The following is a 25,151-nucleotide window of genomic DNA, read 5'->3' as shown; positions in this document are numbered from 1 at the left end:
TAACCTTGTTTTATATGTGTTCCTGTTTAAGCACAAGTTATTTGATATGTATTGTCAATTATTAGCATTGAACTTATAGCACCGTATCTTAGGCTTTAAAAAAGTTTATCTGACACATGTATTTTCTCCATAAAACACATCCCATCCTTCCTGTGCTTAGGAATACAAGACAGTACTTCAGCCCCATGTTTGAAATCACCAAGAAAAAGCAGAAAAATGTGAAAAAATACATGGTACTAAACAGGCCACCAAAAGGACATTTGTTTACAGTATGAGAGCTGAAATAACAAGGCAAAGCATCATCCTCTCCAACCTCAGCTGGAACATTCAGGCAGAGGGACTCAAATTTTTTGCCGCTCTGTCTGGGTTTTAATTTTAGGGCTACATATAAATATTAATGGGTAGGAAAATTTGCAAACACAGATCTGTGAATAACGAGGATTGACTGTATAAGGGCCTACAGTTGGTCACTGTATCCATTTTGTCCTTTATAGTAATGGTTGCACTTGTTTAAATTTTGAAACTAAAGTTTATTGGAAATAAGGATTCCACGAGAAACATGAAAGCTACCGCATTGCACCCTTCACATCATGATTTTAGGAGGGAACTCAGGTAACTTTCTTTGCCTTTCCATGGTTCTTCTAGGTCTTTCAGGGATGTGGCCAGCCCAAACCCGCTCCAGCTCTTAGATCTGCCCGCTCAGCTCCTGAAAATTTTAATACACGCTTCAGGCCCTACAATCCGGAGGAAAGACCAACAACGGCTGCAGGCACCAGCTTGGACCGGCTGGTGAGTATTCTCAGACTGATGGCCAGGGCACATGCTTTGAGTTACCAAGACTATTCTTGAAAACATTTACGGGATTCTGAAAGACTTGGTTATAGACGTCCTCTCATTCTTTTATCTACTCCTGTTCCTAATTAGAGTATCAAAAAGTAATGAGAGCTTTCTTTTTGGTCACAAGGTAGGTTATTTAAGAAATCTTGTAACTATTAATCCACTAGTATCGCGACCATATTTTCAACTTTATATTTCTTATGAAATATTAATTCGAAAACTAAATTACCAGTTCTTCCAGAAATATAATTACAATAGTACATGTCTCATTTATCTGCTTCAAGTCTTTTCTTAAAATGGCTATTTATTCAATTACGATATAATGTAACTTTATTATGACTTCTCTTTTTATGCAATTTCCTATGGAAAGACCTTGCCAAGAAATGACTACCATTTTTTTTCTTTTTTATGTGTCTTTAAAAAGTTGAAATCCTTAGAAGTAGTCCTTCTTCAAACTGTTCAGAGGTATTCCAGGGAACTGACTGGTATCTATCATCAAAGCCATTTATTTGGAGAATACAATCATAAACATGGTAAACCCAATTTTTTCAATGTGTTTTAAAAAACAAATTTCACTACAAAAAAATAGAACCCATAATTTCAAATTAATATGGCCAGATTATTTTTCACTCAGTTTTTTCAATTTATATACCTGTAGATTGGTGGTATTAATGTTGCTTTGCCAATTATTTTCATGTGAAATTAACAGATTAAAAACCTTAAGGTCATAAAGCACTTGAATCATATCTGATTGTGTCATATAAACTGAGATCTCAAGGGATGCTGGTTATGAAAACACTTTTATTAGTCACTATTATAAATTACTTTATGATTTTAGTTAATATCCTTCTACCGTGAGGAACTCAGAAGATTAAATTGGTTGAGTTTGGCCTTGAAGTAAGTACATCTCAGCATTTCCCTCTATAAAAATCAAATGTACTTACAACAGAAAGGGCTATCCATGAAGTGTCAAAAGAAAAGGGTAACTGGAGTCGATAATGGCTAAATTATGGTGCAGATTTATTAGCAAATAACATCCCCATTTCAGTGTAGATTTTGGATTTGTAATTACTGCAACATTCTACTTTACCTTATTTGTATCTATTCTCTATCACTGTTTCAGGAAAAGTTTAAAATTAGTCATAATTTTTCTTTTCAACCAACAATTAGATTCCACCAAACTTGCCAATTGTTTTAAAGAAATCATAGTTTTTATAGATTCCATTGTTTGAGTTTTAATTTACAAATCGCGTTCTATGTCCGTATTTCTAACCAGAAGCATAGATGGTGAGTATGGATTTGATCCTTTCCTTCCCATTTCAGTTGGCCCTGACTTAGTTATTGAAACAATTCAGGCTTTTCTGACTCTGTAAAATCTAATTTCAGAACTAAGTTACCATATAAGAAGAATAGAAGAATCTAGAAATCTGATGTACAACATCATGCCTATGGATGACAATGGACACTTAAAAATCTGTTAAAAGAGTAGATCTCATGTTGTGTATACTCATCACAATAAAAAAATTTTTTTTAAAGGACTGTATGCATTATGCTCTTAAAGTTGAACTGAATTCGAACAATATAATGATATCTATAACAACTAATTAACTTTTTTCTCTTTGAAAATGAGAAGCACAGTTTCTCTTGCCCCCAGGAAAAATAAACACACATCTTTTAAGGGAAAGTAGAGCTAGAAAAATGTGTTTCTCAAGACAACAAAATTTATGCAGCTTAAAATGAACAAAACATCAACACTTGGAGATTTTCACATGATGTTTAAAAAAATCTGATTGATACAAAAATTGGAATTGGAACCTTTTATGAAGGACCGTTGTTGGAAATCTTCAAAATAGCAAGCTGATCTTCCATTTTGTGTGTCCCCAAATATTTAATGAGGTTTTTTCCTGAAAATAATTGGTAATGGTTCATTATATGATCCCAAGTAAAACCCAAGGACCAGACTTAGTGCATGAGAATTCAGATCAATAAGCCAATTTTATTCTAAAACATATTTATTTCCTCAATGGTGTGGCTTCAGGCTCTGTAAGTGAATATTACAGTTTTATTGATTTTTTTTATTAAATTATATTCTGATCCTTTCCCAAACTGTAAGAGTTAGTGGTTTATAATTCACAGTCAGCGGTAAGCCCACTTTGCTCAGCTCCTGAGAGCAAGAGGCTGTCTCCACATCAAAAGGAACTATAGCAAGGCTATTGTTGAGAGGCACAAGCTAGGCCTGAAGCTAATACCAGAGTCTCTGTCTGCAGCCTGTGGCTTCCCCAAGGCCTTCCTCCCTTTGAGGGCTCCATATAGCTCTGAACATGACAAGGTAGAGCACTTGCCCTTGGCCAGGCTGCTGTGCAACAGTCAGCCCTGCTCATCTTCAAGAAGCAGGCCTTGGCATGCTATCCAGATGGAGCTCTCATCCGTTACAACCCACTTAGACTGTTTATAATTAAGGCTCATATTACCTACTCCTGTTTTAATTTTCCCCTGAAAAGGTGTTTGCTGAATATTTATAAGAGGCATGCATTTTAGAAAAGGAGGATAATTTAAAAAAAAAAAAAAAAAGCTTCCTTTAATTTCTCAAAGTATTTCAGTAAAAAAAATATTTCAAATTCAAAGGCCATCATCCAAAGAATACTCTGGTCACCCTACCCTTTTTGCCAAAATGAAAATAACCACAAAGCTCTTAGAGAGTTGTTTCTCAATGCCATTTAAATTAGTACCTGTGATAAAAACTTCAGGATCTGTTGGTAAATGCTAATATATCAGTTATTGTAAGACTATTTACGTGAACTGGTAATTATGGGGTTTGTTTTATACATAAAGCTTCTAACCCCAGGCTGGGTAAAATGCTACTAAAACTTAGGTAAAAGAATTGAAAACAAAACTCTCTCTTAAAAAATACATCAATTCCATCACTTAACCTCTTATATTTATAAGGAACTTATAAATTCTTTTATATCCCTAGGGAACATTTCTATTTGTTCCTCTAGAATTAAATGGGCATAAGAAGCAGTTGAGGTAGTTAAACATACTCAAGTCATTTTTGTTATCCAAGGATGAATGAGTGCATTCATACAAATTCAGCTCATGGTAAAAGCCAACTCATTTGAGAATATCACAGTTCTTAGGGCCAACAGCCCTGGTCTGTTGAGGACAAAATGCCATCAACTTCTGCAACTCAGTTAATAGGATGGTCCTCCCCTTACATCTTGTTCCTGTTACCAAGACGCACTTACCTGGGGAGCCCCCCTGTCCCAGCCAACTGTTAATGATTTCCCATTAAATAGACCATAGGTGATTATTCACCCTCAGGAAGAATTCAGTTCTCTTCTTTTATTTCTTAACTTCATACTCTGTGAATTCTCTTAAATAATCTGATGCGAAACTATGATTTTTTCCAAGAAAGTTCCAATTCGCTGGGGCTATAATGTATAAAAATAAATCAGCACAAAAGATCTGAGCATACCAAAAGGTATTTCGAATGTACCTTCGTAAAAAGCAATTAATTGTACTGCTCAGAAAATTGGAGCAGAACATACTATATGGCTCCCAAACATTCTTGGGCAGGGAGTGTCTGTTATTTTATTCCAGTTGACTCATTACAGAAAAGTGTATTTTAAGTTGTATGTCTTAGGGGGATATACTTTATAAAAGTAAATTAAAAAAAAAAAAAAGCCAGACTTGGAAGTAAACTCATCAAGTTGGCAATGATATTGACCAATAAATCTCCAGGAAGTATCCAACATTGTCCTATGAGTGTGTGAATTTTCCAAATATCTTCCTAGTCATCCTGAGGGAGTTTGGGGCAGGGGTGGGTGGAATACCAGCCTATGACCCTAAACTTTGCACCTGTGCTATGCTGCTATGTATAGAATAATCTCTTTTTCTTTTTCCTCTGAATTTGCTTTCCTCTTGCTTCCCAGAGGACTGTGTGGAGGACAATGCAGCACAGTGTAAGCCTTGGTCTTCTTATTCTCCCCGTTATCCCCGTGTGTCTCTGTACAGTCATTCTGGAGGGTCCCTGAGAAATTCCACCTGCTCTTTCCCTTTTCAAATTATCTGGAGTGAATTGAATACTGCACGTGGCCAGCGTGTTTAGTCATTGCCTCTCCGTTTGCTGTTTATGGTGAATAACCACTTTGGTATTCTTTCCCAATGGCGGTTTTCAGTCTAATCTTTGTATAAGACTAGCTCATCTTTCAGTCTAGCTCATTCGGTGGCTGATTTAAATTCTAACCTAGTGTTTAGGCGATGTATGGTCAGCCTGAGAAACTAGCTCTTCCCTGATAGGATATATTGGCCTTTTTCTTCCTGTGCTGAGTGAATAATTACTTTGCTAATGATGAGAAAGAAACTCACATCAGCCATCATGCATAAGGAGCTAATTTTTCCATTAGCTGAGACACAGAGAATTTAGGAGGTTAAAAGTTTGTGGTACAGCTTGTTTACTCCCTTTTTTATTTCTACTTGAACTTGCTGATAGCTAGAACATTCAGAGAGTGAGCATTGGATATTTTTTAGCTGAAAGTTTGAATTGGGGCTGAGGATAATAATGCTCAGGTTATCTTACTTAACATTTTATATTAACCAAAATCATCAGATAGTTATCTAATCTGGTTTTCAAAGTACTATTCCATGCTGGTAACATTCCTTAATAAAGATCCGTACCCTACATAGCATCATGGACCTGGAAGAAAAGGTGACTGTCACCTGAAGGGCACACTTGTGTTTATATATGCGCGGCATCATGGTGTAACTGAAATCTAGGCATTGGCAAAACTGTGTCTGAAATTCTTCCCTTAGAATGTATTTGTTGAAGAATAAACTGTCCCCTGAGTAGTACCTCCATTCATCATTTTAGTTCTCAGACCAGGGCAATTTGAATGAGGTAGGAAAGTCAAGAGGTAAATCCAGACCAGATACACAAGGAAGGGAAGACCTCAAGGGAAGGACAAGCAAGAAGGGTAGCTCAGAGGTTCCTGAAGGAGAAGTGAAGGAGAAAACCCCGGGTGAGACAAGTCAGGCTTCTGTTAGACTATTCTAGCTGGGAACTGGAGCTGTTGCTCTTCCCAACACATTCCCTTGCAGTTTTTTTCCCTGCAATGGACCCAATCCAGTCTGGGGCAGTCATGACCCTGGTAGCTTTCACCAAGCATTGGGACTTCCTTGAACATACTAGAATAAATACAGATTTTGATATTTCCACATGCTCGCCTTCTATAAGCTTATCTAGACCCCCCCCAAAAAAGTCCAATGTCCATTTTAGATATGATTCTTCTAAAAATACACTGTAAAACTTTTGAAATTTATTGGGATGTCATTGGTGACAAGCATGTAGTCATTGTAGATTTAAGTGCTTACAAAATATTTAGATACGCACTTTTTTTTACCACTCTGAAACAAAGCAACTGACATTCTAGCATCATTTCCAGACTGCTGGCTAATACTGGTTCAGAGTAAAATGCTGGTCATAAAAATGTTCTTCTCTGCCCCTCTGGGACCATTCTGGTGTGATTTAGGAAGTCTTGGTTGTAAGGATTCAGGGAAACTGTCTGTTGTTCATTTTAAATTGCCATGGCATTTCATTGTCACCTCAAAGGATTCTGTATCCGGCTAAATCCACTATTTGCATTTCAAAAGGATGTCAGGCTGAGTTTAAGAAACTGCTTTATTATCTAAACCTTCAGCCACTGTTTTTAGGTGAAACTGATACTTCCCACCTTCCATCCCAACAAACACACACGCACAGCCTTTGCTTGGCCTGAATGGTAAAAAGTAAAACCTCAATGCAAGAGTAAACCAGATTCTCTACTTTAATTAGTTTTCTAAAGATAAATGGGTCAAGGCCAGATTGGCTTTCAGCCTCTGCTGCAGCTGAATAAATTATGCCCCATTCACCCCAGCAAACAAATGGCTACCGCCCCGTCCACTTCAGACTGTGAACGGCTGGTCTTGCCTGGGCCTGCTTTATCTATTTGCTGCAAAACCCCACTGAGACACCCCAGTTTCATTTTCAGTGAACTCTTGGTAATAACAGCAGCAAAATGCAGTGAGCTTACAGAGCAGGGAAAGAAGGGGGAAAAAACACCATTACAACCAAACCAGAGAAGTATCAGCTCTTCTCCAGGCCACGTCACCAGCATGGGATGGCGGGAAAAGCCAACTGTCACAGGCTCCTTTTCCTGTAGGAGGCTTGAGGTGAATGAGGCCCACATGCGGAATATCGTAAGACACAGTAGATGATGGCTTACCTCCAGAACGTGCTGCTTGTTGCACAGACGAGAAGCATGCACAAATCTAACACAGGGGTGTGCACTGCCTTCCGGGAGCGGGTGTCAGCTCAAGCCCAGTGGCCAGTGGACTGTCTTTACGTCCCTGGGAAGCCCTTCTTTCATGGCTGTGGAAGAACACTGAAAATAGGGCACAGACCTCTCTTTCAGTTCAGGCTAAATGGTGTTTAACTGCCTGGGGCTGTGTACCTTGTAGGGCGGAAGTCCCAATCTGCTGCCTAACTCCCTGGGGGGTGCAGAAGCCCAGTCCACATCACTGCTTTAGGCCATGTTCAGAGAGTCAAAGGAACCCTATGAAATGAAGTCATGCCACACATTTTAAAGATGGAAAACTTTTGCATGACTTATATTAAGTATAAGCAGTCATTTGGGAGGTTGTGTACCAACCAAACCATTCTCGCATCTGCGTTAAACTCTCCTTCATCTTCAGAAACATTGAAAAAGAGCTTTGGAGACCACCGTGTCATGAAAATGAAGTTACATTTTTCAATCCTGAATAGGTCTATTACCGATTTCACATCTACTTTATCGGTATGTTGATATGCTTATTTTCTGCTTCAGACTTTAACATTTCTTTTAGAACTCCTAGACGTCAACCAAACCCAAATTGATGCATTTTATAGGTATCTAGCAATGAGAAAATGGATTTACTGAGTTCTCTGTTGCACAACATTTAGCAAAAGTACCTGCTCTGTGCCATCTGCATTATTACGTGTTGATAGTGCCAGTGTCATCAAAAGGCAAGTGACTATTTGCAGAAGACATTGCTTTTCACATCAGTGAGACACAGTGTCTCCCCAGGAACTGGTACCTAGCATAGAGCCTCATAAAACATAAGCACTCAATAAATAGAAATTTGATTTTGTAATCTAAGATAGGCTACACCAAAAAAGAACGCATCGAAGGTATATTAACAAATGAATAATCATTCACCAAATATGCAAATTGAAGGCATTAAGTCTCCGTAGCATCCTCGGTGTAGCCCATGTCTGATAGCGCATTTTCCTTTCTTAAGCCAGAACTTTCTGCCCAAACCTTGAGCATATTAACCAGAAACTTTGTTGTCAATTGTCAGATGAGAAGGTCCATCTGAACAGCGTTGTCTGTCCTTTATCCACTAAGTAATTGGAATTTCAGTGAATGGACTATGGAGTCTGGATTATTATAGACAAGCTCTGCTGAACTGCCCAAACCATACCTTTTATAATATTTGTTCCTGAGATGCATCACTTGACATAGCTCTTTTGTTAAATTATTGAGCCACTTAAGGAACCTTTTCCTTGTTCTGTAAAATCTGCAGTAATTTTTTCTCTTAGTTGTCTGAGATATTTGCGCCCACAACTCCCAAATGTGATGTTCATGCTTATGAGCGCTAGAGCTAAAGAAATGGGATATTTCATAAATACCAGTTTTGATGTATCTGCTGTATAATCAATCAGCTTTTAACCAACTCTGGGGTCTATGGAATACATTTTAAAGCACTGGGAATTTGGCGATTCCCATAACATATTTGGACACTCTTTACTGCTGGCAATAAACCTCAGGCATAAACATTGCAGAGAAAACCAGATGAAAAGGAACCTGTTTGAGTGAAAATTGACTTCCCTTCATAAGTGGTAAAGGTAGAAAGATATCTGCAATACACAATAATTTTATTACCTAAGTTCATTCATGGCTGTTAGCAGCAAAGGCTCTGGCTTTACGGATATTCTCTTACACCCATAAGACTGGCCAAGCTATTAAAAAATAAAAATTCAGGTTGATAGTAGAAGAATGTACTACCACCAGCAGAAGCTCTGTTATAGTGCTGGCTAACAAATAATTTTTTGGAAGTTGATTTGTGTAACATGTGTAGAAGCTTTTCCCACACTATATTAATTGAGGCAGACCAGGTTACTTTGCACCTGTAAACAATTCCCCAAATGGCTCACAACAATCCAGGTTAATTTATTCTTTGTGCTAAGTGCTCATTGTGGGCTGGCCAGGGTTCAGCTACAAGTGATTGTCACCCTCACTACAGGACCCTGGGTGACAGAGCCTCCATTATCTGCAGGCTCACCTGTTGCAGTGGCAAGGGAAGTGGAGAATGTGATTAAGGCAGATGTTAATGTGTCCACCTGGAAGGGGCATGGCACACATCTCAGTGTCTAAAGCAAGTTACATGACCAAGTATGCCCTCAGGAAGCCACACACAGGGGTGTGTGTGCCTGTGTGTCTCACACAGAGAAAACAGAAATAGTGAAACAGTGACATTGTCCACCACAAACACCTATGACCAAGGAGAAACTTCTAAATTGATAAAAATCTGTTTCATTAGTCTCTTTAACCCTAAGACAAAACTTACATGAAAAAGAATAGAAAAAAATGAGTCATTCATTTATTCAATGCACTTATTGTACATTAACAAGAACCAAGTCCAGATGATTAGAACATAATCAAAGAGCTCACCACGCTTTGGAGAATAACAGACAAAACTAGCTATAGTTTAAATCAGGCCATTTCTCTGGTGAAGATTGCCTGCAAATGACCCTTCTGTAGGCTTTTGAAAGAATTGACTTTTTTTTTTTTTAGAATCCTAGGAGAAATCTAAATACTTGTGAAGAAAAGGTATTACTTACATTGCTCTAGAAAAGTAGCATGTCTTTCCAAGTCAGGTTGATTTTTTTAACTTCAGAATATTACAGGGATATACATATTTTGGTTACATATTTTGCTTTTGTACATTTTAAGTCGAAGTTATAAGTGAGTATACCCTACACCCAGAATATACGCACTTCACCAGTTAGGTGTGAGTGTACCCTACCCCTCTGCCTGCCTCCCACCTACTTAGTTTCCTTGAGTTTTACTTCTATATGTGCACATAAGTGTGATAGACTAGTTCCAATTTGGTATTGAGTAGCTATGGTGTTTGTTTATCCATTCTTGGGATACTTCACTTAGGAGAATGATCTCCAGTTCCATGCAAGTTGTTACAAAATAGGCTAGATGACCATGTTTATTTATGGCTGAAAAGTATTCCAATGTACCACAATTTGTTAATCCATTCACGTATTGATGGGAATGTGGGTTGTTTCCACATCTTTGCAATTGTGAGTTGTGCCGCCATAAACGTTGAGGGCAAGCATCTTTCTTTAATAAAATGGCTTTTTCCCCCTTTGGGCAGTAGAGGAATTGCTGGATCAAGGGTGGTTGATTTTTAGCATCAGAAGCCTAGAAGGCCTACCTGAACTTTGAATTCCATCATAATTCAACCAGCGCAAAGGAGCCCCACCCCAAGCCTGAAGACGATGTCGTAAAGGAGGGTATAGAAGTCGTTGCCAATGCGTAGGAGAAAAGTGGCCATAGAAGAACAGAAGGAGCAGAGACTGTTTTATTGCTTTTTTATGTAGATGCCTTTCCGATCCAGACAATAGATGTTGTAGAGGAGGCTCTGATATTGCATATGGCGCGTGCTGCTCCGGTGACTTCCTGTCATGTTTGCTTAGGGAAAGCAATTTCTCTGCTCTTCTCCTTTCTGGGTCAGCCTGGTTAGAGGAAATCAAATTGCTCTCCCTTCTCTCTCTTTCATACATCATCATCTCATCGAAGATCTAAGAATTTGTGTTCTGGAACCTGCCCTTGTCTTCTTGTACAATTTTACTTTATTTCTGAGCAGCATTCATTGAAGGAAGACACTTTTCACAGGGCAATCAGGGGAATTGCACCACTGACAGCAACAGCAAACTTAATGGATTGCAGTGAAAGTCTTGGGAGTGTGTGTGCCATTGGCTTCTGTGTGGAATTATTTGCAGAATCATAGAGCTTTGCTTTGGCTGAAAGAAAAATTAGAATACAAATTCATAAGTTATTTATGTACAATGAGGCGGGAAACCAATGACGTCGTAGTTTGTTTTTGTTTTTTTTTCTGAAGGGATTTTGACCTCAGCAAACTCCCCAAAGCAGCTGCCATTCATTTCCCAGGAACAACACTCATCTCTGCGCTTGAAAGAGCTGAACATTTCCTTTGCTCTTTTTTTCTCTGCTCCTTGAATGCTAGAAAGAAACAGGGTAAAGGAGAAGCAGCTAGAACAGCTCTGGGAAGAAAACAGAGGCAGCAAACTGCCTTAATTGATCTCCTTACATAATATGCAAAAACCCAGAGGTTACCTGTAGTGCAAGCTGTGTTCACATGAAAATGTTTCCTATTCCTCAGGAAAATCAAATCTTCTTAATACAGTAGTCTTCAAGGAAAAAAAATTTCATTCGGATTTTAGTGGGGAGGGCTCAAGTGAAAGAATCCTCACCCTAAAATAAATAAAATTGAAAGCTCTTTGCCATATGGTCATTTTTTTTAGAAGTTTCCCTTCTCTGTCGTTTTGCAGGGTGAGAAGTAAAATGGATGTTTAGGAATATTTTTTGAAGACGCTACCTTTGGATAACAGATCGTAGTATGACCAGGAAGGGTCCAGGGTGTGTGTGTGTGGTGTGTGCATGTTTCTTGGTTTTTTGCAGTCTTTGTGCTCCATCCCAGTAAGTGGACAACTGAGAGATTGCTACAATTGTTTATCAAATGGTAGATGAAGAATGCTACTTTTATAGAAATGTCTACACTTTCTTACTGCTTTTTAAAATTCAGGAACACTGAGTTGTGAACAAAATGTGACCACCAATTTCCAGTTCTCCTTCGTGCTCGCACATTGTGCCCTGCCCTGAGGGACACCCCTCCCAGGGGGACGCCCCTGCTCCCTGCTTCACAGATAGTATAGGGTGACACTTTTCAGAATGGATCTCAAATATAAGGGGTTTTTGGCTGATTTGTTTTTTGTCTCTTAACTCTGCAGATTCATCTGTTTCTCCTTATAGTTATGTCTTACCATAGCTCTCCCTGGTTGGTGGAGAATATATTCCAAGATCCCCCGTGCATGTCTGAAACCACAGATACTACTGAAGCCTACATACAATATGTTTTTTCCCACATGTACACACCTACCATAAAGTTTCATTTATAACTTAGGCACCATAAGACATTAACAACAATAACTAATAACAAAATAGAATAACAATATGTCATAATACACAAAGGCAATACAAATGTTGGCTTTCTCTCTTTGTCTCTCTCTTCTTCATGTTTAATTCTTTATTTATGTCTAATTGTAAACAAATATTTCTTTGTTTCTACCATCTCATTTTGTGATTTCTATTTTTCTTGTGTTTTCAGTTCTATTTTTCTTCTTCCTTGTGGATCAATGGAGGATTTTTCCCATTCCACTTTTTTGTCTTTTAATACAGAGACTCTACATACTTTATTCTAGCAATCATTACCCTTGAAAATTTTTTTCTTTTTATAACTACTTTTTAGACAATACCCTTGAAATTTTAACATGCACCGTAAGGTACCAAACTCTGAATTTTATAGATGACTGTCTTTACCCTTTTCTGACACAGCACAAGAATCTTGGACATCTTGCCTTTGATAATTCTCTAAAGTTTTTTGCCATTATTATGGGGTACTTCGGTTCTATTGGGTGTGTGTGTTTTAATCTCTTACAAGAATTTACATTATTATTATTTTATACCAGAGCATTTTACATAATCCACCACATTTCTACCACTTCCTTTGTTTGTCCTTCCTTTTTTCACAAAACCATCAGGTATCACTTCCTTGGTCTGGAAAACGTATAGGTTTTCCTTTACTGAAGTTTTTATTTTAAAATGTCATTGTTTGCCCTCATTCTTCGAGGATACTTGCGCTCAGTACGTAATTCTAGGTCCACAATTACTTTTTCTGGGTGCACTGATGCTCATATTTAACTGTCTCCTGGTTTCCATCATTGCTGTTGAGTTGTTTGCTATCAGCCTTTCCTTGGTTACGTAATCTGTACTTTCTTTCACTCTGCTTTTAAGATCTTCTATAATTTCTTTATAATATGGTGCTACAGATTCCTTTTTTAAAAATTAATTTTGCTAAAGAAGTATGGGACGTCCTGAATCTCGTGATTGGTTTCTTTCATTATTCTGGAAAATTCTAAGCCATTATCTCTTCAAAGATTGCTTCATAATTCACTCTCTTCCTCTACTCTTATTTCATAACTAATGAGACTTGTAAGAGTATCCTACTCTGTCTTCTATGCCTCTGAAACTTTCCCTGCCTCTTGCTATATTCAGAGTAATTTACTCAGCTCTGCTTTGCAGTTTATTAAATATCTCTTCTTGGTTATCATTTGCCATTAAATCCACCACTGAGTTTTTAACGTCAAGGATCACATTCTTCATTTCTAATATTTATTTACTTCTTTTTCAAATATATTTAGTTTTGTGTTAGAACCTTATTCTTCTTCACATTACTAAATCCTGCCTTTTCGATCTTGAAACACGTTTGGTGTGTACTCTGTGTCTGATACTTGTAACATCTGAAGAGTTTGCTGGTCTCACCTGCTATTTCTGCAGCCTCTTACAAACAGTGCTTTATTTCCTTACGTAGGTTGTGTTTTGTTGTATGTGTGTGACCTTATAGCCCTTGGATCTTAACCAATAGGCTTTATGGCCTGTATTGAAGGGTATTTCTATTTCATTCCTACAATTAGGATTACACTTGGGAATCCTAGCTTCATGGGGTGATGGAGTAATTTGTATACACAGAGATAGGCTCCTCCTCGTGAGGAAGCCCTACACTTTAATCTGCTGTCTTTTACTCTACCCTGCAAATCTAGTAAAGCCAAAGCTTAAAGTGATCTGGGTCTGGGAAATGTCCTTAAGGCAAAAGCCAACTTCAGAAACCAACCAACTCTTCTTTTCTTCTCTGGGTTCCCATTTCCCATTTTTACTTCATTTGAGGGCTTTTGAAGATTTTTTAATTTCTTGAACTTCCCTTTGATTCCTTTAAAACAGTGGTTCTCAGCCTTCTTAATGCCGCAACCCTTTAATACAGTTCCTATGGGTCACAACCCAGGGGTTGAGAACCACTGCTTTAAAAAATAAGGTTTAACAATTAAGTGCACAAACTCATCCTCAAAATAGTGCTGTATACCCCCTTGTTGACTATCACTATGGTCACCTTTGAAGTCCTTCCCATGAGAAGTTATGCACCAACGGCAGTGTCTGGCCCACCCTTCAAAGGAATTTTGAAACTCTTTTTCTGGAATGACCACCAGAGCTGTTGTCATGTGGCCCAGCACACAAAAGTCCATAACAACAATTATGAGCACCACTCAGCAAGACACTGCCACACATTGACACAAACACAGTTGTGAGACACTGATATACCAAGGTTATGAAACCTTACCAAGTTGTCTGTACCGGCATAATCCCATGGTGGCAAGTTCAAAAACTTAACTGTACACCTTGAAGGACAACAGCTCTGATGGTCCTTCCAAAAGACCTCATTTGAAAAGAGCTCCAAAGATGCCCAAGGTGCTGATGTTGGTACACAGCTTCCCAAGGGAGTGCCTGTACGGTGACCATGGTGGTATTCACCGATGAGGTATGTAGCACTTTTTCACATACTTAGCACTAGGATAAGTTTGCCAGACCTAGTATGTTTTCTATATTTTGTGTTGCACTGTTGGTTGACTTTAGGAGAGGGCTCAGTCAAGGCATCTAGTTTTCTAGGCTTCCAAGGAAGTGTACAGAAATATACACACACAGGTACCCTTCCTCTGGTAACTCTGTGTTAAGGTCCTTCATTTTGGGAACAGTTATTTATTTGAGTTCTCTGTTTCTGATAAGTATTCTAGGAAGCTCTGTTTCATTGGGCCATATGATAGTTGGTACTGTTGGTTAATATCATTCCAGACACATCCCAAAGCTTTCTGTCCACAAGGACAACAGCCCATTTTAGCAGCTTCCAAGGCTGTCAGGCCTGAGCCTATAGACCCCGTCCACCATGAAGTTTCACCTCAGTAGTTAAGTTTTTGATGCTACAAACTTGTCCAGAAACTCCTGTTGTCGGATTTCTTTTACAGGCGATTTTAACTAAAAAAAATGTCACACACATACACCCAAAGCTACTGACTTTCAGAAAGGCAAATTCAGATACACCCTTCATTTTGTCTCCTTGTTGGTACCTGGAAAGATCCTCTTCCACAGACACTAACCTACCTGCCAATTAGGCAGAGAGAATCGTGACTGGAGCTAGACTTCCTGGAAGACCCTAGGGGTTGTTAGAGAGCACTTTTCATGGGCAGTGAACCTCATACGACTCCTTAATTAATTTCTGTTGTGGAATACTGTGCTCCAAACTGTGCTGATGACTGTTTTTAATTCCATTAAAATACACCTTTCATAGTAGTTCATATATAATAGGAATAGTAATAGAAATGGATTTTAAAATAAATTTTTAAAAATAGAAATAGGAATTAAAATAAGAAAATCAAAAGAATGCCTGCATTCCATTTTTCTTAAACAAACAAGGCGCTTTTTGGGTGAAGATCCTCTGGTGCTAAGTTTGGCGAGGTTCAGAGGTGGCAGGCTGCGATTCTGCCATGAACTGGAGAATCAGAGCCCTAAGCTCTGCAGCTGGCACTTTCTCTCACAGCCCGCTCAGAAGTCTACCCAGGCCAAAATTCTGGATTTTGCATAAAGTGGCTACCATATGCCCACTAGACAGGCTTGCAAAGCACACAAAGGATGTTTCCTTCATTTATACATTCATTCATTCCCTGCTTCAGGCAGACAGAGAGCAGGCACAGGTGGAGAAGGAAAGGGGTGTCTGGAATCACTAAACCTGCAACTGTATGTTCCAAATGAGGACCACGGAACTGAGGAGCAAGCCAGTCTCACACAGTTCAGAGGTGGTGACCCCCACACAGCCCTTCTAATTTCCACCTGGTACAGCGTAAGTGCCAAAGCCAAGGCTTTGGAAGCACGTGAACAGAGTTCAAAATTCTGACTATGTGATCATGAACAAATTATTTACTGTCTTATTTTCAGATCTGTAAAATGTTGTTTATGATGATGATATCAGCCAACCTGCATAAAGCTCCTTGCTTAGCCATTGTCTGTATTAAGCCTAGACATTTTTAATATTAGCGATGATAACAGTGATATAACAATAATAAAGTAAGCTTGGCTGTTACTTAATCACATTAATAAGCAAGAACAACATTTAAGTTCAAAGATTTCAAGTATTCAATGAGACTTCAAATATATTTTTTACAGTTTTTCTTTTTATTTGAAATTAATATGAGGGTAGAAATGTTTAGGTTACACTGTTTTCAGTTCTAAGGTAAAGTTCAAGTTGTAGTTGAGCCCTTCACCCAGGGGGCGTGCTGAACACCCTCACATTGTGCACAGTACGCAGATCCTGCCAATCACCCCCCTCCTCCTTCCCGTTGCCCTCCCTCCTTTCCCCTCCCCACTTTCTCTCCCCCCTCCCCAGACTATATTTGTGTTTTATCATGTGTGTGGGCATGTGGTTATTTACATATTGGTTTCATATTAGTATTAAGTACATTGGATATATTTTTCCCACTCTTAAGATACTTTACTAAGAAAAACGTGTTTCAGCTCCATGCAGATAAACACAAAAGATGTAAAGTCTCCATGTAAAGTGCTTCATGGGATATATACACCACAGTTGGCTAATCCATTCATGGGTTGATGGGCATTAGATTTTTTAGAGATTTTCTTAATTCTTCAGTGAGACTGTAACACAAAGCCTGTAGGTAAACGCATTGGTCCCAGCCATCAGTCTTTACAGAGAGTGGCTGATTTGGCTTTTTGCTTCAGCATTTTGAGACAAGCTAAGGCTACCAAAGCTTTTCTCAGTGCATTTAGGACCAGTCACGGAGGACCAGAAGGGAAACTGTGAGTTAACACTAGCTGCCAGCATTGTTGTCAAATGCAGTTAACACTGGAGCTTCTGTCTAAGATATAGCCACATAGCGAGATTACAATGAAAAGTCCCCAGGTGAACATTTGGGAACCAAGTTCTGTGAAAGTGTTCGGGAAGGACACAGCTAAGCAGTGGATGGAAAGGGATGATGGCGTGCAGAGGCGAGGGACGGGCAGCCTCTACAGCCAGTCCTTTCTGAGAGCCACATACATGCCTGTGGCCTCGTGTCACCACCAAAGACCACCACTGAAAGGCTTTTCAAAAACATGTTCAAGCCAGGCAAGGCAGAAATACTGGCAGGGGACATAAAAAAAACAACCCAAATTAGGTGGCTGAATTGGATGTGATGGCAAACAGCATTTGAAATAGCCTTTGGAAAAAAAAGAAAACCTTCCTTGAAGGTGAACACAGGGACAAGTCACCAACTGTAATTTACCTGTAAAATGATCAGACTTTAGAGACTCGATTTGACTATGAGGAATGCCAAAAAGAAGAAAATCTTGCAGCTATTTCTGTCTTCTCCCACCTTGACCCCTCTTCTTTTGAAATGACAGGAGAAACAGAGGCACAAGGTTAGAATTTGCACAGAGAAGAGACAGAGGAGCCAGGACAAGACCAGGTTTCTTCTTTCTAGCCCAGATTCGTGTCCACCCAATCTCCCCACCTGCCTGTCTTCCCACCGCCTGTTGTAGTCCAGCCAACGATAATAAGAATGCTTCACGTTTGTGAAGTCCTTCAGGACCCACAAAGGGTTTTCACATCTCCTACTTCATTTGTAAAGCTTGAAACAACAGGAACGGGCTATTTGATGTTTCCTGGTGCTGGCTTTCTGTCTCCCTGGGGCCTAGTGTTACAATCCTCTTGGTGTCTGTGATATTTCTGCTGCCATCAGAGGTCAAGCAGGAGGTGAGCAGGCGTTTTAGTGGGTTTACTATTTTCTCTCTTCTTTGTGGTCCACAGTACTTTAATACGATCCTCTGGAAGAAAAAGGAAAAGAAGGAAGGTAGGAAGAAAGAGAGGGAAGGAGGAAAGGAAGAACATTTCCTTTCTGATACCAGCACTATTTTTAGCGCCCAAAGCAGCTTCACAGAATCCCACTCTCCCTCATCTGTGGCTCGCTCCCAGGGGAACAGAGAAAGGACCTTGGTTAAAGGCGAGGGCAGAGGGCAGTCATTCTGGATGCTCTGACTTTTGTGAGTGTTTCCAGAACATTAAATCCACTATCGGCCTAAGTTTGCTTTTTATTAAATTGCTGTTATATTCTCAAAGGCTGCTGATCAGGGGAATTTGGGATTCAAAGTCCTCATTTGATCAGCTCTTCCCCTATATAATAATAGGTAAACTATTTTTTTTTGCGCTGATGATGAAAAGCAAAAGCTATGGCTCTATGGCTCTATTGATTTAAAACGATAAGAGGCTTTCAGCAAAGTTATTTAAAATGCTTGTGGGAATTGTAAAAAGTCCCTCCAGGATTATTGGCTTTTGGTTAAAATCCTTATCATGTTGGTTTTTTGGTTTTGTTTTTTTTTTCTTCTGCGTCCAAATTATTGCATTATCTTGAATTGAGGTCAGCTCTTTCTCAACCCTTTTGATCAATTTGATTCAAGTAGTTCTTTGGTTTGCCAGAAACACCAAAGCCATTTTTGGCTTTGGGCCAGCTCACACCAACTCTAAAAATAAGACCGTTATGGGGGTTCAGCAGAGCAAGACGACAATGAAGCCAGAGCCTGGTCCTGAGGAGTGCTGGGGGCCTCCTTCTCCATCATGAACTTGGACACTTCTGTCCAGGTGGTCACAGGAGGAATAAAGTGAGACAGCATCAAGCAAGCTGGTGTGAATTTGCCATCACTGTCAGGGAAAAACAATTCCACACACCTGCTCCACCTTCAGGGACCCTGGACGGACATTAAGTCCATCCAGTCTAATACCTTCCTTCACCTTACCAATAAAAACTCCGGACCCCAGAAAGGTGAAGTAACTAATCCCAAAATCACACTGGCTCAGCACTAAGATTTTTTTTGTTTGTTTGTTTGTTTTTGGAGACAGAGTCTCACTATGTTCCCTCAGTAGAGTGCCGTGGCATCACGGCTCACAGCAACCTCAAACTCTTGGGATTAAGCGATTCTCTTGCCTCAGTCTCCCAAGTAGCTGGGACAGGCACCTACTATAACACCAGGCTATTTTTTTTTTTTTTTTTTGGTTGTAGTTGTCATTGTTGTTTGGCAGGCCCGGGCTGGGTTTGAACCTGCCAGCTCCAGTGTATGTGGCTGGCTCCCTAGCCACTGAACTATAGGCGCCGAGCCAGCTTCTTCTCAACTTTCCGTCCAATAATAGAATCTAAAAATGCATTTTTTAAACTAATGTCACACGGGTGGTTGTCATTCTGTTTTCTATCATGCAGATCAGGGATTTTTGGCACAGGTGTTGCAGAATGAAGAAAAGCCAAAAAATTATAATCACAAAGAAAGAAAAAGTAAAATCAAATTTCTTGGCTTCACTATTCACTGTCACAAAGAAGATGGATCTTTTTTTAAAAAAAAATTGTTTTGTGATAGATTTTATTTTTCAGAAGAGTATTACGTTCACAGACAAATTCCTATCCCTACATAAATACAGTCTCCCGCATTAACACAAGACGGCTTGTTTGTTACCATCAGTAAACCTACCTTGACCATCCTTTTCATTCAAACTCAATTAAACACCTGAAAAAAGTACTCATCCTCCCTAATCAACAGAGAAATGCAAATCAAAACCACTCTGACATATCACCTAATTCCAGTGAGATTAGCCCACATGACAAACTCCCAAATCTATAGATGTTAGTGTGGATGGGAGTGAAGGGAACACTTTTGGACTGCTGGCGGGGCTGCCAACTGATACAGCTTCTGTGGAAGGAAGTATGGAGAATTCTCAAAGAAGTAAAAGTGAACCTTCCATTTGATGTCAAAATCCCATTACTATGTATCTACTCAGAAGGAAAAATATCATTTTACCACAAGGACATTTACACTAGAATGTTTATTGCAGCTCAGTTCACCATTACCAAGATGTAGAAGCAACCTAAATGCCCATCAACCTATAAATGGATAACAAACTGTGGCATGTGTATACCACGGAGAACTATTCAGCCATAATAAAAGATGGAGACTTTATATCTTTTGTATTTACCTGGACAGAGTTGAAACACATTCTTCCTAGCAAATCATCACAGGAATGGAAAAGCAAGGGGGAGGGGAGAGGAGGGAGGGTGATGGGCAGGATCTCACCTAATAGGCCCTATGTGAGGGTGCTCAGCAGCGCCCCCTGGGTGAAGCGCTCCACTACAACTTGAACTTTATCTCAGACGTGGAACCAATGTAACTTAAAACATTTGTACCCTCCTACCAATCTGAAATTTTAAAAAACGAAATAAAATAAATTAGCTGTTGAGAGGGATTCTATTCTATATGTTGTCATTTTCTAGTGAAAACACAGAAAAAGTTCTAGAACTTTGATGAGTCCTTTCCTCCTGGAGTTAAATGGTGGCAGCGAAGCAGACACATCAAAGCCAAAGAGAAGTTTTTAGGGTCCCCTCCAGCTTCACACACAGGCACAACGAGACTCATGATGATGAATTCTGAGTAACTTGTCCCCTCCTCTGATGAGACAACCTAGAAATGCGGCATGGGAAAAGGAGTGTCCACCTCCAGCTACACTGTTATTTTATCAACAGCAAATATTCTCAGGATATTTCTGGGACACACATATTCCAAGGCATAGAGGAGGAGGATTTGTTTGTTCTTTTTTCCTCCCCGTGCTGCCCTTCATGAGTAACTTAAAAAATAGGGGCCCCTTGCCTTCTGGTGCAGCCATGCTGTGCATGTCGCTGTGATACCCTGTCTGATTAGCTGCGTCTGCGAGGTGCTTTTCCCCTCTGTGTCAGCAAACTGCAGGGCTGATGGAGCTCGGAGCCTGCTGGAATCTCAGAGGTGATGGATTACCGAGCACCTCCTCACAGCTGTCTGCCCCTTCTTCCTCCCCTTTGTGGCTCTTTTTCTGTCTTCCCCAGCTCTTTTCTCCTGCCCCATCCTCGGCACTTCCCGTCGCCCCCTTGCTACCTCACAGCTGTAGCCTCGCTCATGAAATTCTAGGTCACAACACAAGAAAAAGGGTGTTTTCATATCACGGTTCATTTACTACAGTCAGAGCAAAAAACAAAAGGAAAACATTTCTAAAACTGCCAGGCACTTGGAGGAATGCAACTTGTAAACCATCGCCTGGCTCTGCCCCTTGTTGCCTCTTCAAGATTGTCACTGTGATGGGGACACTGAGGTGGTCACACTGACTGAAAATACAGATTCGAGAGTGAGGAGTCCTTTTCTTTTGTTAGAGGTTTTCTTTGGTTGTTGTTTTTTTTTTTTTTTTTCACTTTATCAACAGATGTTTGATACCAAGTAAAACAGGATCACCCCCTCTTACAAGTTGAATCTAAGTGCAAATAGTTTCATCTACTTTTCTCTTTCCTAAAATAGTTTAACGCTTCCTTTTCTTGGGACAGGAGTGTAAGCTGAGAGGTTTCCTAACAGTGACAAGAAGCAGGGCCCCATTGTACCCCTGCAGATATTAAAATTGACTTCTCCAGCCAACCACCCTTTCTCACACCTCTGGGAGAGAAAATAGCAAAGGATTATCTTTCCTGCATCCTGGAGATAGGCTACAAAGCCAACAATTAGGGAAAGATCCGTTGCTATCATCTCCAAGCACATCCCTGCAGATTAGACCAGCATTCTGAATATGTAGGCCTCTACATCAGAAGCTTTTTAAAGTACACATTTCTGAGGACCAACTCAGAACCACACTCAGTTAGCTAACAGGGGTCCAGGCAGCAAATCTGTATTTTTAACAAGCTCTCCAATGATTCTGATGCACGCTGCCTACCATGCTAAGCGGATTGTTACGACTTCTGACAACCTGCCTTTCTGGTCTTCCCACCCACAATGGCAACATGTTCAATGCACATTTCTGGGAAGAATGACTGCTCTAGTAGACACCCGTAACCGAGCTCAGGGCTCCCACACACAAGAACTCACCTCACCCTAAAGCAAGGCTCCCAGGAGAGAAAGAAAATGCCAGACTAAAACTTCTTGGCAATGCTGGATTAATGCTTTCTGGCTGGCCCTGATGTTGGTCTCACTAATGTCACCTGCAATCTTGTGTCACTACTCTTTTGGGAGAGCAAAAGAGAGACCACCAGAAATAGCCAGTAGCTTGGCCCTGCCTGTTGGGAGTCTTTCTGGAGAGAGACTTTATATAAAAATTTTATTGAATTAACAGACTCATAAATAATATTTCTGAACATGATGTTATTTGCCCACTCCATGTGGCACTTTTCTGTTCAGGTGAGGGGAGGTGGACTGCTTTCAGTCTGTTGCTGAGAAGCGGGTGGCCTGGGACACCCCTAACCCTGTGTCCCTGTGTGACCTTGGATGAGCCACTTCCCCTCTCTGAGCCCCAGTTTGCACACCTTTAAATGAGGGGTGAGCTGCAGAGCCTCTGCAGTCCCTCAGAGTGACAGAACGTAAGCCCCCATGTGAGTGTGGAATGTGCTCCCTGTGACCCTGCTCCCCATGACCCCGCTGGACCTGGATGACACCTCACAGGTCCTCAGGCAGCTTCTGTGGGGCTGAGATTAGATGGAGAAGCTGCTTCCCATAGATGCTGGAGCCCTTAAGAGTTGTTCTTCCTTTTCAGAATATCTGGTTAAAGTCTTTCAGGCTGTGGTTCATATTTCTTCATTGTCCAAAAGGGAGTCCGAGTGGGACAAAATAAAGAAACCAAGTAAAACATCCTCAAGAATATTCCAAAGAGTAACAGTGGAGAAAAGTTACGCTTGAATTTAAGCCTCCGAAAATATTTGGCAGAATGCTGCATTCTCCCTGTGTGTTCAACGTTACGGATTTTCACATGAGCTCACGGTGTTCCCGGGACCCCCGGCACCCCGGGGCCCCTCACATCCTCTACCTAGAAGGATATAGTTTCTAGCAGGGGTCCGAGCCTTGCAGGACCATCCACAGCTGCCTTTTGCTTAGTCTGGGAGACATCCAATTCCTCCCCCCAGATGAGAATCACACTTTCATTTCTCCCTGTGAGGGAGCATGTCCCAAATTACACAGCCAAGGTCTTCATCTCACCGAGGGCTGCTTCTCTGCAGGATCTGCAGACAGTGAGAAAATTTATCCAATTTTGAACTGTGTGGTTGAACAATTGTATAAATGTAACTGCAATTCATGTGTGTTCAGATCAACTTGGACTTCCACTGACACATTGCATTAGACACGTTTAGGAAACAGAAAATCCTGGGGTTGTCCAATGATTTCCCCAAAGTTGTTTTTCTTATCCGTCATCGTTTCTTTCCTTACGTTGGTCTTGTTTGGGGGAAAAAATCCCTGGGTCAGAAATTTTGCCAATTCCCATAAATATGACTTTTTGACCCCACCCCCACCCCTCAGGAGGCAGAAAGGAAGCCAAATGTGATTACTCCAAAATTTCATCATGCGGTGATTCATCAAAGGAAGCGAAGGTACTGCACATCTGAACTTCAGTGAACCTTCTGAGAGGCTCCTGCCATCTTGCTTGCATGAAGGAAGATTCATAGGATGGGTCTTCACCCTGAGACAGAGCACGCGTCTGTGTCCCCTTGCCTGAGTTGGCTATCTCTGTGTTCCAGTAACTTTAGTCTCACCTGTTCTCTTCCCCTCCCCCTCATATCCACTTTTATTCTAGAAACTATGCAACCTTTGCCTATATTCTGCCTGCCTAGGAATAATATTTAGTGGCATTTGCAAAGATCATCAGGCAAGCAAAAATTTTACTTTGTTTTAAAACCCCTGCTTGGCCATTGGCCAGGTGATCTTGGGAAAACCAGTGAATTTCTCTGAGCCTCTAATTCAGTAATTCTCCATCTTTACTGTACATGAAAGTCATCTGGGGAACTTTAGTAAACACAGGTGCCCAGGCTCCATCTCCAGAGGTGCTCATCTGTGTGGCGAGGGCTGACCCAGGCATCTGTACTTGGGAAGCTCCCCTGGCACTTCCGATGCACAGCCAGGGGTGCCAAGCACCGCTCTGTTGCTCAGATGGCTTCTTAGCCCAACAGCATCAGGATCATCTGGACACTTGTTCAGAAGGGAGACTCTCAGGTCCCACCTACAGCATCAGAATCCGCATTTTAATGAGACCCCAGGCCGGGTATGGTGGCTCATGCCTATCATTCCTACACTTTGGGAGGTGGGGGTAGGAGAATTGCTTGAGGCCAGGAGTTCAAGACCAGCCTGACCCCATATCTATGAAAGAATTTTTAAAATTAGCTATTCATGGTGGTGAGTACTTGTAGTCACAGCTACTCTGGGGGCTGAGGCAGAAGGATTGCTTGAACCCAGGAATTCAAGGTCATAGTGAGCTATATGATTGGTCCACTGCCCTCCAGCCTGGGCAACACAATGAGACCCTATTTGTAAAAAAAAAAAAAAAAAATTTATTAAAATTTCTAAAAGAAGACCCCAGGTGAATCAGAGGTACATAATAACACAAGAACCTCAGCTCTTGTCTGTTAAAGAAGGACGAGGACCCACGTGATGTGCTGAGCTCCGGGCTCTGTGTCTTCCCCAGAAGGATCTCAAAGGGCACCCAGGAGAACTTGCAGATGTGTGATCGTGTATCTCTAAGACCTAACCTGTTTCAGAAAGCTCTAGTTAGAGACCTGTGAGTTTGTTGGGGTGGTCATTGTTCTTGTATGTGCTTTTCTGAAGATGCTTATTGTTAACATTGACCTAGCCATATGAAGTATTTCTACAAATTTAGTATCTTCCTTTAATCTGAACAATTGGACCTCCAAATATCTAGTAAAATGTGCTTCCTTTTTTGTCACATTTTGCTTTGATAGGGGCATTCTAATACTTGACAGACTGGTTTGAGAAACAGTCATGCATTGGTTTTTAGAGATTAGTAAAATGAATGAACAGAAACTGTATGAGCTGGACTTACCCAGTCAAGCAAGTCTGTTTGCTAGAATCAAACTATGATTCATGGGTTGAACCACCTATTTTAAAAAATAAAGTTTTATTGGAACACAGACTGCTCACGTACTTAGTTACTGTCCAATGCTGCTCTCACAGTGTAGCAGCCACACTTTGTAATCTATTTTGATAAAGACCCTCTGGCCTACA

General features: G+C 40.5%; 1 protein-coding gene across 1 annotated transcript in view; it reads left to right on the top strand.

Moving 5' to 3' along the window:
* Positions 1 to 25,151, top strand: part of GPC6 (glypican 6) — a 1,175,593-nt gene that overhangs the window by 1,079,732 nt on the left and 70,710 nt on the right. The window contains exon 6 of the mRNA XM_053563821.1: positions 646 to 789. Within this exon, the coding sequence (XP_053419796.1) occupies positions 646 to 789 (144 nt within the window). The remainder of the gene's footprint in view (positions 1 to 645; positions 790 to 25,151) is intronic.

The sequence above is a fragment of the Nycticebus coucang genome, chromosome 15 (genome assembly GCF_027406575.1).
Source record: "Nycticebus coucang isolate mNycCou1 chromosome 15, mNycCou1.pri, whole genome shotgun sequence".
Classification (NCBI taxonomy): Eukaryota; Metazoa; Chordata; class Mammalia; order Primates; family Lorisidae; genus Nycticebus; species Nycticebus coucang.
Note: the sequence above shows the minus strand (reverse complement) of the source record. Positions and strands in the feature narration are given on the sequence as shown.